Here is a 15146-nt window from a genome sequence, read left to right as displayed (position 1 = left end):
CTGTAGGGAATAGAGAAAACTGGCCACAAGTAAAACCACAGCGGTCGCCTGGGAAAAGAGCAACCTAGTCCCTGTGGTGTGGTGCTTTCTCCGTGACCAATTTGCTCTCCTCTCTGGGTATTTTGGCAATCTCACTCTCTCACTCTCTTGCGTGAGTTGCTGTGTCTTATGCTGAGAAGAGAGCAGAAGGCAGAAGGGGAAGCCCTTCCTGTCATTCCAGATACACTGTGGGCTGGCCAAAGTTTAACAATCCTGGGGACAGATAACCCTACATGTGCAGAAATACTCTGGTAATTGAGAATGTTACAGTTAATAGATTTTATATTCAAAACACAATGTAAATAACATCAGCATATTGAAGCGGGGATGATATTCATTAGCTCATATTGGATATAACTCAAAGTTCAGTAAAAATAAAAGAAATATTGAAGTAGAGACCTGCATCTTGTGTTTTGCAAAACCTTGTGGCATTTTGTGGAGTGCCATTTGCATTTAATGACTGCTGGATTAAAAACTGCTCGTAATTTGTATTTCTTTACAGAATTCATAGGTTACCCAAATGATGTCTCAGCTGAAGTTCTGCTCTCGAAGATCTCCTGTAGTTTGCATGAGTGGTTGTGTTGCATCCAGCCAGTCCCTTGCAACAAATGCTGGCCTTGGTAATTTGCTTTGAATTGGTCCTTTGCATGGGAGCTGGTGATTTCCTTGGGATGGGGGTGTCTTTCCCTGTGTATTCATCACTTTCTTCTCACTACAGTCAGTGCAACCTTATATAAGAGTACTGGCACTTTTTTAATTCACCAAAAGACACTGTGTATATAGGAAATAGGAATAGTCTTAGAACTATTTAGCTGTGTATCTTTGTGTATGTGTGGTGAAGTCTTTCCTCCTATTAAAATGAAGCCTACTTTTTAGAAGGAAAAAAAATGTATATTTTCTTAAAAGTAAGTTTCTCAGGGTTTGTTTATATATACAAAATAAGGTTGTTATCCATTTTAAGCCTTCTTTGAGTAGCATCAGACTATGCCTAGCTGGGATGAGAAGGCAGAGCTTTGAAACAGAGTAAAAATATGCTATGAAATTCAAATGACTTCATGCTCATCTTTGGACTGCAGAATCTTCACATGATTGTTTATTTAAGCACTTTTAGGCTACGTGGAGGAACAGGAAGTTAATTGTCTTTTTCTAGTCCAGGTGGCCTATCAAATTTAAAAACGGACTTGCAAATGGGGGAGATACAGTCGACACTTCCACTCCGGATGTTGCTCATCTATCCCCTGCAAGATCACTTCTCAACATTATATTTGGTATAGAGAAGATGTGCCATTTACACTTCCAGTATCTGAATAACTTGAAATGCCACTTTCTGGTCACTTAATTAATTTGAAAAATCAGCTTCTCCTAATCTTTTAACTTCAAGAATTCTGTGATGCAAAGACTTACTAAACTGATGCCTGCTATTCTGTATGACAAGTAGTTACATGATTTTAGACTCCCCCCACTACCACCAGAATGTTAATGATCTTCCCTATTGCAGATATTTTAAAGAGTGGAGGAAATGCCGTAGATGCTGCTGTAGCTGTAGCAGCTGCCTTAAACGTTACTGAGCCATGCAGTACTGGTGTAGGTGGAGACTGCTTCTGCCTCTATTATGATGCAAAAACCAAACAGGTGTGTGGGCTCAATGGAAGGTAAGCTTCAAAGAAGGAGTATTTTTCATGTACTGGAGCAGAGAGGTGTTTTCTTAGTCTAATAAAGCTATAGTTGAATTGCATATTCAGCAGTAAATTGTCTTATATGTTAAGGAGTTATGTTCTACTTTTTCACAAGCAGTTGTGCTCACAATACAATGGCTCATGTATTTATATGACATATTTATACCCTGCTTTTCTTCCCAATTGTTACCCAAAGTGCCTTACAACATTGTTCTTTGATCCATGTTATCCTAGCAACAATTTAATAGATTAGGATGAGAGAGAGTGACTAGCCCAAGGTAACCCAGTGAGCTTCCATGACAGAGTGAGGATCTGAACTATTGGGTGCAGTAAAGAAGAAGCTAGACCAACTGGTGATAAAGGTGCATAAAGTTTACTTAGAGATAATGATGAATATTTACACAGAGATATACAGTCTTACATCATAACATACCTTAGTTGGATAGAACTAAGCCCCCCCCCCCCGCTTATCAAGCTGATACCTTATATATTAACCCCAGCCAATCACTAACAGGATAAATCAATTACCTACTCTAACAATGCTAGAAGAGTAACACCTGGTAGTTTAACACATGGCTGTAATTGCCTTAACCACTTAGCATGACAGCTAAGACTTACACATAGATCCAGTAACTGCTTGCTACCTCAACCATCTAGACATATATCTCAATATGAACCTGGGTCTTTCAGCTCCTAGTTAAACTCTCTAACCACTACCCCAGGAGTCCCCAAACATTTTAAGCCTGTGAGCACATTTGGAATTCTGACACAGGATGATAGGTGCAATCACAAAATGGCTGCCATAGGAGGTGGAGACAACTACAAAATGGCTGCTATAGGAGGTGGATCAAAACACAAAATGTCAGGGAGTGAGGTTAAGCATAAATGTAATAGTAACTGTTCAACATTTCAAGCAGGATCACTGAACGAAAGCTCCATCTGGCCTCATGTGCCTTCTGAAAACACTTGGTAGGCACCAGGAAGGGTGTCTGTGGGGGCCATGGTGCCCAGTGGTACCCCCTGCACTACACCATGCTGGCAATATAGATGGAGAGTTGTTATTGCCATGTGAGTAAGAAAAGGTCAGATTATTGCCACTAACATTATGGCATGAAAATAAATAGATGCATTGTTGTTAGGGTTGCCAAGTCCATCTTCCACCCCCCAGGGCGTGCCTGGAGGGGACGGGGCATCCCCGACATGATGACATCATGTTGGGGACATCCGCCACCCCCCACCCACCCGCGCACTGGATCTCCAGAAACGGCAGTTCCCTGCACTTAAAGGAGCCGGCGTTTTCCCTTTAAGAGCAGTCGCGTTTCCCTTTTAAGAGCACAAAGCTGGCATTTCCCTGTGAGCCTGATCTCAAGCGGAGATCAGGCTTGGGAGGAAACACAGGCTTGGGAGGAAACATGGGTTCCACACACTTAAAGGGAGAGAGAGGGGTGGCTGTGGGTGTTGGGGGTGGGGCTTTCCCTGCTGGCCATCTGGCCGGCGGCGGGTAGAACCCTCCCAAAATGGGGGACCCCTGGCAAACCAGGGGGTTTGGCAACCCTAATTGTTGTGGGAGGGGAAACAGATTATTTGGATTGGGTTTCTCAGCAGAATTTCATGTATGCAGGAAAGTGGATTTAGTTGTACTGTTCAAGCTTGTTGCATTTAACACAAGCATGTTCAACTAAGGATGAATGACACTGGTTCAGTTTTTGTGTGAGTGCCTTCAGGCTTGTGTGCACATCACTGTAGTTTATTTTCAAGCTGATCTTGATAAACATTTGAATGAACATCCTGATGGGTGGAAAGTCTACAGTTCTTGATTCATTTGGAAGGCCTTTATATTAATCAGGAGGTCATTGCCCAGCATTGCACCTCTTTTCCTTTCTGTTCTGATTTTCCTACATTTTGAATTCTCTTCAAATTTTCATTATTGCAGAGGAATAGCTGTCCTTCCACAACAGGTCAATACTGAATGTTAAGAGGAAGGCACTATTAAAGGATAGTATCAGTTCCATGTGCTTTTATGTTCCTGTTTCTGTTTCAGGAAGCCAAGAGCAGAGCATGCTGCTAGACTAGTCATAAGCCTGCTTTTTGTCCTGCACCTTTTACAAAGAAACAGGAAATCACTTTAAACATAATGTTTTTAGTTGTTTCCAGGGGTTATGGAGTACACACTGTGCCAAGCACCTTGATGAAAATATAATGAAAGCATCGTTTCCTTAGGAAACTATTTTTCATTATTCATTGCCATAGTTTGTTGTAAAAGCATACTGGAGCCATTAAAAAGGAGCAAAACAGGCCGAATTAATAAAAAAACAGTGGGGAGCTTGATGGAAAAATATAGGGCAGTGCTTGAAGCAAAAGTACTGCTTGTTCTAAAAAGCAACATGACAGCTGCCAGTGAAGCTAAATAGAGTGGTTGCTAGAGATGATCTGTAGTCCTTTAGGGACCTGTGGTGGTGTACTCAAGTTGCCACCTTTGTCTTACAAGGCTCCTGTGCTTTGAATAACCAAAAGGTAAGGTGTGTATTCAATAGGTGTGGTTTCCCTCTCTCTATCACTGCATCTGTACAGCAGGGAAAAAACCTTAGCTGAATCTCTGCATGTTGTCTTAAGGGCAGCTAGTAAAAAGAAATTGGTACCTGTAGATTACTTGATCCTAAATAGTTGTGGCACCGTTGTTGTCTGTGATGTGAAAATAATGCTGTCTATTGCAATGTTTCCATTGTAGCAAGACAGTAAGTGACACCTAAGCATTGGATCTTTCCACTGAACCCTGCATGCTTGTTCTCACCCAGAACGACTTCAGGTTTGGTGAGAATTTATACCTTCAGATCCGTGACACAGCCAAGGGCACCTGCATGGCTCCCCACAGTAGGTCAACATTTTCATGGTGGATCTAGAACAGTGTTTTGTGAACTCCAGCCCACTGGCACCTCTCCTTTACTTGAGATGCATTGATAACATTGTCTGGATTCATGGCCAAGAGGCCCTCAAAAGATTTTACCAGGCTTTCAGCAACTTCCACCCCACCATCAATCTAACTATGAATTACTCTATACATGTAATAAACTTCCTGGACACTACAGTACAGATGCATAAGGGACACATAAGTACCACATTATACCAGAAACGGACAGATCGACAAACATATCTACATACCTCTAGCTACCACCCCAACCACATCAAACCATCCATTGTCTATAGACATACCCTACACTATAGTCACATCTGCTCCAACCCCTCAGACAAGAGATACTCACTTGAAGGATCTACAGCAGGCGTTTTTTGCAATTACAATATCTCCCTGATATGTTAAGAAAGGTGATTGGAAAGGCCAGGATGATACCCAGGGACAGTTTTAAACTTTTATGTAAGCTGTCCTGAGCCTGCCTTGGTGGGGAGGGTGGGGTACAAATCAATCAATCAAACAAACAAACAAATAAATAAATTTCTACAAGCCAAGCCAAAAGAAAATGACAACAGAACAGCACTGGTGGTTACATACATCTCACAACTCAAGCCAGTTCAATGTATTATTAATGACCTACAACCCATGCTGGATAGTGACACTTCCCTCACATAGGCACTGGGGGGGGGGACTGACCTTTTCTTGCTTACAGACAGCCTGCTAACCTAAAACAACTCCTCACCTGCAATGATAAACTACGTAACAGTAAAATGGACTCTGGTACCCTGCAACAAACCAAGATGTCAACGTTGCTCTCCTATAGATCCTAGCAACTCCATCACTGCACCCGGCAACATCAGCCATACAATCTTAGGTTTATACTTCTGTTCATCCTCTAATGTGATGTATGCCATCATGCGTCAGCAATCCCCTTCCACCCCCTACATTGGACAAACAGGCCAGTTCCTACAACAAAGAATAAATGGACATAAGTCTGCATTAGAAACTACAACATTCAAAAACTAGTGGGGTAACATTACAACCTTCCAGGACATTCAGTTGCTGACCTAAGATAAAGGCACATGCTAAAGATTCTCCATTTCCCTGTCATAACTTCTTCAGTGCAGAAGCATTTGCATTGAGAACACAGCTTCCAATCAGAGTTTTATGAGCATTTTCCTCCATCAGCCATTCTTTCCCCCTACCATTTCCCCTTGCTGGAGGGCTTTTTGAGTGTGTGTTTTTTTTTAAAGCACTTATTTCTTTTCTTTTCTTTTAATCCCCTGAAAGCAGGGTAGCTTTATTTATTTTTGTTACACCTACAAACTAACAGAAAAAGAAAGGGGGAGGGAAAAAAGTACCCCAGGATAAAAGGACAGTAAATTAAACCCACACTATAACTAAAAACCCAAGAGGGAAGATCCTTAACAGTTAGTATTCAGTTAGTATTAAATCTTATAACTTTTCGTTTAAACCAATGAATTAAAGAATTAGTCAGTCCGTGTTAGTATTAATCCAGCTTCTCAAGTGTGCATCGAGTCTCTTTCATCATCTTCGTCATTTGTGAGCTTTTATTTTATAAAGAGTTACGTTGGTCCTCTGTGTCACAAGTAAAAAAACAGCACTTATTTCTATAGTGTTATAACACAATAATTTCATAATGATCTATTGACACAATCTAATAGTTCCTCTGAATTCCCATTTTTTAAAACGATTTTTATTAAAGTTAAAAAAATATAATAAAAACATACCCATTTTTTAAAAAGAAGCAGTTCTCTATTCATTTTTGTTCAAGACTTACTTTTTAAAAAATGGAAGCTGAGAATTCAGAGGAACCAGTAGATCATGGCAACAGGTATTTATAATTTTATTTATTTAGTTAGTTACAGCCTATCTCTCTAAGTAGGACTCAAGGTGGATTACATTGTGTGAGACAATGCACTTAAATAGCATAAAGTATCCAATCAACCATGCAATAGGACTAGGATCATAAAAATTAGAAACAATTAAAAAAAAAGGATTTACAAAAGTAGAAAACAATGCAGTAAGAGCAAGATAATACATACAGTAAACAGTGGAATAAAATACAGACTGGTTCCCTTTATACAAGCACTCTCCATGCCATTATAACTACAGCCTCATGCCCTTTATAGAAATGGCAATTACTAATTTTTTCAATAAAGCCATTACAAAGCCCTCCAGTTGTATACTGGGGAAAATGGCCTCAAGGTACTGATGGAAGGAAAATGGTGCTGATGTGGGCAGGACCTTCGACAATGCACTCCTTTGAATGCAGAAGGCTTGTTAATGTGCTTGGATTGCATTGCCCCCCCCCCCAATCAAAAGAAAGAGAGATGCAACAGATTGAGTTTTAACTTGGGCCACTTTATTCACTATTTACATTTTGTGGCAAGGACAAACTCCGAGTGTGGAAACAGGCCAAGGTCAGGTGTCACCCCAGGCCACCTTCTTGCCATATGTTGTGTGAGCTGCCTTTGCCCCAGGTCCAGGCCATTCCTTTTGGCTTGCCCCCGGCCAGCCTGACAAACAGGGTACGACCCTGGAGCTCCCCCCACAAGGCACAAAACTTAGAGGAAAGGAGCCTAGCTAGGTTGGCCCCAAGGCAGTCCTCATTCCTAGTCCTGGGCCGTAAAACCTGAAGGCTGAGCCTAATGGACTTCTTGATCCTGACAGGAAAGGTGCCGTATGGTGCTCACTGGATCCATTCTCCCTTTTTCCACTGCCAGGGCCAAGCCTGTGCCCACCAGGCGGCCTAGAGCCGCCTGCAGCCTTTGCTGCATATCCTCCAGGAAGATATCGTTGCCCTTCCCTGATAAAAGCAACCATGGCCTAAACAGCCCCCAAATTTGTATAGAGCAATCTTAAATAATCTATAACAATAAGCCATTTTAGGGTCATGTGTTACACATTGGCAACACTACTGGAGTATTTCCAACCCACTGATTTGAAGAAGGAATGGAAGGTGCTTTCAGGCTTTATCACTGAGCAGTTTCTGTCAGCTGCTGTGCGATAAGGGTTGTTTACCTTTATTCTTTCCTCCTGTAGAGGCATTCACTTTACTTTTCAAGCAAGGTGACAGAGATTTTTTAAATGGTTTTAAATGGTTTTTATGTAGAATGTCCCCACTCTAAAGTTTGACTATGTTGGGTCAGGCATCCGTATCCAAACAATTGTCAAACATAGTATGTGTTCTGGCCCTAAGAAGCACTAGTTTTAATGCAAATCCCTGGGGCCCCCTACAGCTTATTCCCCTCCTCTGTGAGAACTGTCCTTTTACTTGGACCCCTCCCCTGGCTGTGGCTCCCTGGTATCAGTTTGTATGCCTATTGTCCTTTTCCATGTGTATGTCTTGTTTTCATTTCAGTGGGCGGTCTCCACAGTCTCTGACTCTTGGGCTGCTAAAAGAACATGGTTTTGATGAAGCAAATCCTCCACCTACTCTCCATGCATATAATGTCACAGTACCTGGTGCAGTGGCTGGCTGGTGTGATGCTGTTGAGTTGTTTGGAAGCAAAAATGTGAGCCCATAATGAGCATGTTTGTTTAAAAGTACAGTATGTTTGGGGCTGCATCTTCAGGAGAAGACATCATGTGTGATGTTCTAAAGCCTAACTAGACCATGTTATTTCTTTGGAATGTTTTACTTTGCCTTACTAATACTTTGAACTCTGTAGGTTTGAGCATAAGTAGGAAGGGAAATGTTGGTGCTTTTTTCAGGATTGCAGCTCCTCAAAACCCCAAACTGCAGAAGAAATAAGTAGTTAGAAGCTCTACCTGCATATTAGATTGAGCATAATGTGACAGGCAAGAAATACTTCCCAAGCCTTTTCTTCCTTAGGAAACTTCCTGTAGGAAAGGCAAAAATAAGTCAACTTTTTAATGTTAGCATACTGAAAATGTTTATGCAGCTAAACCTTCTAGAGAGGTTGGGACTGTTTTGAATTAGACTTGTATGAATTACGTCTCATAGGCTGTTGTTGGAACAACTCTTGATTGCAAATACAATGGGACACAGGTTTATTTGTTTTTTAAGATGCAACTGCACTGAAAATGATCTCACAGTCTTTCCTGATGATTTATTTATTCAGCTTTCCATGGGGCAGATACTGCAGCCAGCTATAGAACTGGCGGAAAAAGGCTTCCCGGTGTCAGAGATCACTTCCTACCACTGGAAGCGGGATGCTCATGTTCTTCAGGCAGCTGGAAACCCACATGGGAAGGACCTACTGATTGGTGGCCAGGCACCTGAGCATGGTCAAATTTTTCACAATCCATTTTTGGCAGACACCTTTAAGGTAAGGAGATCTGCCTTAAGCAAGTATCTCTGGAAGCTCGGGGTTAACAAAGGGTCAGCTGCAGAAGTCCTGATAACCTCTTCAGTGACTGGTTGTATCCATGAATAGAAGATTAATTGTGGTCGTATTTGTATCCCATTCAGCCAAAAACTGGCTCCCAAAGCATCTGAGAAAAATGATATAATATAAATAAATCCATTAAAATATGGTTTAAAATATTTTTTAAAATTTATTTATAATTTAGATTTATTAATAGAGTTGCCAGTCCTCAGGTGGGGGCGGGGGACTACTCAGTTTTGCAGGCTCTTGCCTGCTGCCAGCCAGCTGACCAGGGGGAGGAAATTCCTGCCCCCAACAGCAACCCGGAGCGACATGCCTACATCACCCAGAAGTGACGTGGGTACATTGGTGACATGGGGGGGGTATGATGCTCTGGTTTTGGGGCAAAACTCTATGGTTTGAGGACAATTTTACCATAGAATTTTGCCTAAAAAACAGAGTGTCACCCCCAACACACCTGCATAACTTCTGGCTTGTGCAGTGTCACTTCTGGTGATGTCGGCACATCGAGGGCAACGCTTTTGGCTCCCACAGCATACCCCCCCATCCCTCCGCCAGTGTCTCAAAGGGACCTAGCAACCCTATCTATAAACCATCATTCTCTGAGTACACATTGCTCAAGGCAGTGAACAACAGTGAAAGCATCCATTGACAAAACAATTCCAACAATAAATAAGAACAGCTAAAACATTCTTAGATGGCGCTGAAACTTCACAGTTCCAAATTGCGTCACTGTCTCGCAGGAGAGAAGCAGGACTGTGGAGGAAGGGGGGAAGGGAGTGCCAGATGGGATGGTCCCTGTCGCTGTCCTCAATGGAAAGCCTGGGAGGACATCTCTGCCCTGCAAGCCCTGTGGAATTGTATTAGGCCCCGCAGGGCACAAATGCTATTCAGCAGAGAGTTCCGCCAGGGACGAGAAGGCCCTGCCTTGTTTGAGGACAGCCGGATGTCTTTTGCATATCTGTTTAGCCTCTCTCCTGCATTTTCTCCTTCTGGCCTGGCTGACTGCAATTGGCTGATGGGTTTAGCCAGTTTGGTGTAGTGGTTAAGTGCGCTGACTCTAATCTGGGAGAACCGGGTTTGATTCCCCACTCCTCCACTCGCACCTGGCTGGATGACCTTGGGCAAGCCGTGGTTCTGATCAGAGCTGTTCTTGAAAAAGAGCAGTTTCTTTCAAGAGCTCTCTCAGCCCCACCTACCTCACAGGGTGTCTGTTGTGGGGAGGGGAAGGGAAAAGGAGTTTGTAAGCCGCTCTGAGACCCCTTTGGGTAGTGAAGGGCGGGGTATAAATCCAATCTCTTCTTCTTCTTTAGGGTTTCTCTCATCTAGAGCTGGACCCAAGCATGATGGATGTTCTGGGTCTGCCATTACTGTACTCCTTGCAAATGGGTAGTACATTTGTGGGAATGCGGAATCCAGGGTTAGAACACCACCAGGTGACTTTAGATCAGTCACTCTCGCAATCTAACCTAACTCACAAGATTGTTTTGAAGATAAAGTCAAGGTGGGGGATCCATGAATACTACCCTGAGCCTTGGAGGAAAGGCTGGATGGGATTATTTTAAAATATTTCCTTCTTAATTGACATGGTTGAGTCGCTTGACATTTTGGAGGTAGATTTGCCAGGGCTGGCTAAGAGGCTTCCCTTTGTTCATCAAATATTCCTAGGAAGTCATGCTATCAGTTTGTAGTTGCTCCATATTTAAGAAAGCTGGCAGCCAAGTTAAAGATACATTTTTGCTTTGAGCATTCTAATGATCTTCAGATTTGTGCAAAAGCCCCTCAAGGATAAGATGGTGTTCACTCTTCATAGTGACGTACCATTATGAATTTTACCTTTAGGACTGTGTGCAGTTCAGGAAAACGTACCGCAAAGTGAACATCTAGTTTTGTTATATGATTCATCCTATGCAAATTTGTGGCATATTCTGTCTCAAAGCCTGGTCATTCGGGGGCAGCATTTGGACAGTGAGATTCTACAACGATATACATCAGGACCACATCCTTTGCTTGTTTAGATTTGGAAGGGCATGCTGCTTAGGTAAAATAAGCAAGAGTCTTGTGACACCTTAAAGACTAACAACATCCTTTGTCTAGGACAAGATTTTGTGGACAAGAGTCTAGTTTTTCAGTTGCTGTGATTGGATCCTCACTTTGCATTCATTTTATGTAGTAGATTTAAAAAACAAACATCAGGGTCAATTGACCATGAAATGTACAGAATGAAATGTAATTCTGTAAAATTAAAACTGAATGAGGAAAAATGCAGACACCACTCACTAGTTAAGCTAAGCTAGTTAGCCCCTGTAGTGGGTCACAAACTTTTAAAAAGAGAGCCATAGTTGTAGTAAAATAAAAATCCTAAGGTCCAGTTAAACCATGGGAGGTAGTGAATGAAACCTTTGTATAAAGGCAGATTTGTTCAATGTGGAGAGCAGAAGGGAAGGGCATTGTTGACACATGATAGTACATGTCACATTGGAGGATGAGCAAGTAAATGAGGTCAGAATGGAATATCTGATGTTATTAGGTCCCATAATGTTTTTGCTTGAGCATATATGGGACAATTAGGTCAATTAGGAACTAGTTTTTTTGCTGATTTGTTGAGTAGCAGATCAGTTGGCACATTGCTGGATGTGAAATTAGATCCCATGCTGCTTTTCACTGGCCCCATCTGGACCTCTTGGTATGAGACTTGCAGTCTGAGAGGATGGTGGAGGCCAGCATTTATCAAAAGATAAATGTTTTAACCTGTAGAGTTATGGAAATAATGTTTATAAAATTTAGTTTCGGTTCAATTAAGTTTGTTTCCTGGCTAAGCTTTGCTTTAACAAATGTAAAAAAATGTTTGTGCTGATCATAAACCTCAATATCCTGAGTCACAAATGCCGCCTCTTAGCCTTATTATGAAACTACTGTAATGCTGAAAACCAGTTCTACGGCCACAGATATAAATAAATAGAACAGGGAAGACGGAATAGATGGACAGGACGCTTTTTGTTGTTGTTGTTATTACTTGTCTTCTCCCCATTCCACTGTCCCAACTTATGTTAATGTAGTTTCATCCACTGGTGCTTTAAAACCTGTCTGTTTTCCCTCCTTATTCTTTCATTTATGTACAACCTGCCCCTGGGCCCCGGGTGGTGGGTCACATTTGCTGTGTATTAAAGCAAATATTATTTTGTATATGATTAACGTGGTCACAGCCCGTGAGCTGCCAATGTTGTTGAATGTCTGGTTCCCACATGCTTGCCATCTCCTTCTTGACCACTGTACGTGTCCTCCTTCACTTGATGCTATTGGCTGACATGCTGCAGTGTCATTATGCGCTTGTCTCAGCAGAGGTGACATGACCTCCACGGCTCCTCTTGATTTAAGTGCTCAGATGGCTCAAAGAACTGAGCAGCTATAGGTCAGATTCTTCAGAAGGGAATGTTAAGGGGCAGTGGACAGATCTTGCTAAGATGAGTTTAAACTGCACAGATAGAAGCTGTAGGTCATGATCTTTTGAATGACATCTTGTTGCAAAGAAGTCCAGCAGTTACAGAGCCTTGTAGGGAGCGGAGTCTATCAGCCACAGACACATGGTGCATGTTGCTTGGTGTAGTTAATCAAAACAAATGCTACTGATGTATATCCCTTAAGAGTACAGGCCCTGTTGATTACTATCCAGAGGCTTACTATCAGCACACCCAAGCGTTTTGGTATGTCCAATGAGAGGTTTTTTTTTTTACATGTTTCCTCTTCCAAATCACAAATATCTTCCTCTTGATTTCAAAAGGACTTTGTGATGTGGCATGATGGGCTGGTGTTTCAGGAAGTTCAAAGGTTTCTTTGTTGCACAGAACTATTTGTACAATTCCTTGGATCCTGGCCATAGTGCTCCTGAAGTTTGTCTAAAGTATGTATAGAGAAGATTAATATTTCTTGGCCTCAAGTACAGCTGTTCATGTTCAGCTGTGAATGCTACACAACTCAGAAAGATGACATGAAATACTGTTTGCATTTGATGGACTAGTCTGTTGTTTGTGAAGCTCATGCCTGATGTAGACAATGACCATTCTTCTGATAGATTTTTTTCCCTTATAGAGAAGTATACAGAAACAATAACATTGTTTTTTCATGTCCTATGGCTTTTAGCTCAGTGTAGGGATATACGTAATATGTTAGATCCAGCCATCCTCAAGGGAGCCTCACTTCAATCTAAGGATCCTTCAGCCGACTTGTGTGGTTCCTCTGAAATTCTTAGGTGAGAGGAAGCCTCCTTAAACTGGAAGAAAACTTCAAACTTTGCCTGGTGGAGTAGTAGGATAAGGGTAGGGTCCACCCCCGTGTACTGTACTGTAATACATGTACTGTAATACTGCACTGTAATACATGAACAAATAGAGTATGAATGTGATGAAACAGATAATTTGGTGGAAACAATCCCTGGAGAGTTTTGTTTCCAACCAATACTTCAGATGTTTCTTTTTCATCTGGGAATGTTGGAAGAACTTGTGTGTGTGTATCTGTGTGTGTCTGTGTGTCTATGTATGAGAAAAGCAGATTCTTGAGAACCCAGTTTTTGCCTGTGCTAATTATAGGTTGCATCCACATATTGAGTGATATTGTTCGATTGTTGTGCTACAGCGACAGTTCATAACTGCATTTTCCTGTGTGGACAAGCCAGTTGGGAATGATTCCTGTAACACAATATTCAATACTCTATGGATGCAGCCATGGAGAGCATTTTTCAAAAGTGAAGGAGACAAGAGTACATTTTCTGGCTCAGGTATTAGTAATTATGTGGTTTTTCCAAATTTCTAGAAAACCGTGATTTAGATTAAAACAACCAGCAAGAGAAAGTGTCCAAGCATGGCATTTCCTTCAAATGTTTTGTGAGCTGCAGAATTTCATAAGAACATAAGAGACGCCAATGTTGGATCAGGCCAAAGGCCCATCCAGTCCAACACTCTGTATCACACAGTGGCCAGAAATACCAGTGCCATCAGGAGGTCCACCAGTGGGGCCAGGACATTAGAAACCCTCCCACTGTTGACCCCCCCCAAGCACCAAGATGACAGAGCATCACTTGCCCCAGAGCCCCTATCTATACCTTGTGGCTAATAACCACTGATGGACCTCTGCTCCATATGCTTATCTAATTCCCTTTTGAAGCCGCCCATGCCTGTAGCCTTCACCACCTCCTGTGGCAGTGAATTCCATGTGTTAATCACTCCTTGGGTGAAGAAGTACTTCCTTTTATCCGTTCTAACCCGACCACTCAGCAATTTCATGGAGTGCCCACAAGTTCTTGTATTGTGTGAAAGGGAGAAAAGTACCTCTTTCTCTACCTGCTCTATCCCATGCATAATCTTATAAACCTCAATCATGTCTCCCCTCAGTCGTCGTTTCTCCAAGCTAAAGAGCCCTAAGCGCATTAACCTTTCCTCATAGGGAAAGTATTCCAACCCTTTTATCATTTGAGTTGCCCTTTTCTGCACTTTTTCCAAAGCTATAATATCCTTTTTAAGGTGTGGTGACCAGAACTGCACACAGTATTCCAAATGAGGTCGCACCATTGATTTATATAGGGGCATTATGATATTGGCTGATCTGTTTTCAATATCCTTCCTAATAATCCCCAGCATAGCACTGGCTTTTTTTATTGTAGTCACACACTGTCTCGGCATTTTCAGTGAGTTATCTACTACAACTCTCTGCCAGTTCAGACCCCATCAATATGTATTTATATTTAGGATTTTTGGCTCCAATGTGCATTACCTTGCACTTGGCCACATTGAACCCCATTTGCCATGTTGACGCCCACTCGCCCATCCTTGACAGATCCCTTTGGAGTGCCTCACAATCATCACTGGTTTTCACCACCCTGACAACTTCGTATCATCTGCAAATTTAGCCACTTCCCTGCTTACTCCCAACTCCAAATCATTAATGAACAAGTTAAAAAGCAGTGGATCAAGTACTGATCCCTGCGGTACCCCACTGCTTACCACCCTCCACTGAGAAAATTGCCCATTTATACTCACTCTCTGTTTTCTATTAATTAGCCAGTTTCGGTGAGGCATATCTCATGGGTGGTTTACATATTGCATAAATGACGAGCCTTTCCTGACTAATAGCGTCTTGTTAATATTTAACAAT

General features: G+C 42.0%; 1 protein-coding gene across 1 annotated transcript in view; it reads left to right on the top strand.

The window, feature by feature from the left end:
- The first annotated feature begins 562 nt into the window (after positions 1–562).
- Positions 563–15146, top strand: part of LOC107121783 (putative gamma-glutamyltransferase YwrD) — a 40439-nt gene continuing 25855 nt past the window's right edge. The window contains exons 1-4 of the mRNA XM_015424812.1: positions 563–659; positions 1538–1691; positions 8009–8162; positions 8733–8939. Coding sequence (XP_015280298.1) covers positions 563–659; positions 1538–1691; positions 8009–8162; positions 8733–8939 — 612 coding nt within the window. The remainder of the gene's footprint in view (positions 660–1537; positions 1692–8008; positions 8163–8732; positions 8940–15146) is intronic.

The sequence above is a fragment of the Gekko japonicus genome, unplaced genomic scaffold, assembly GCF_001447785.1.
Source record: "Gekko japonicus isolate JY-2015 unplaced genomic scaffold, Gekko_japonicus_V1.1 scaffold618, whole genome shotgun sequence".
Lineage (NCBI taxonomy): Eukaryota > Metazoa > Chordata > Lepidosauria > Squamata > Gekkonidae > Gekko > Gekko japonicus.
Note: the sequence above shows the minus strand (reverse complement) of the source record. Positions and strands in the feature narration are given on the sequence as shown.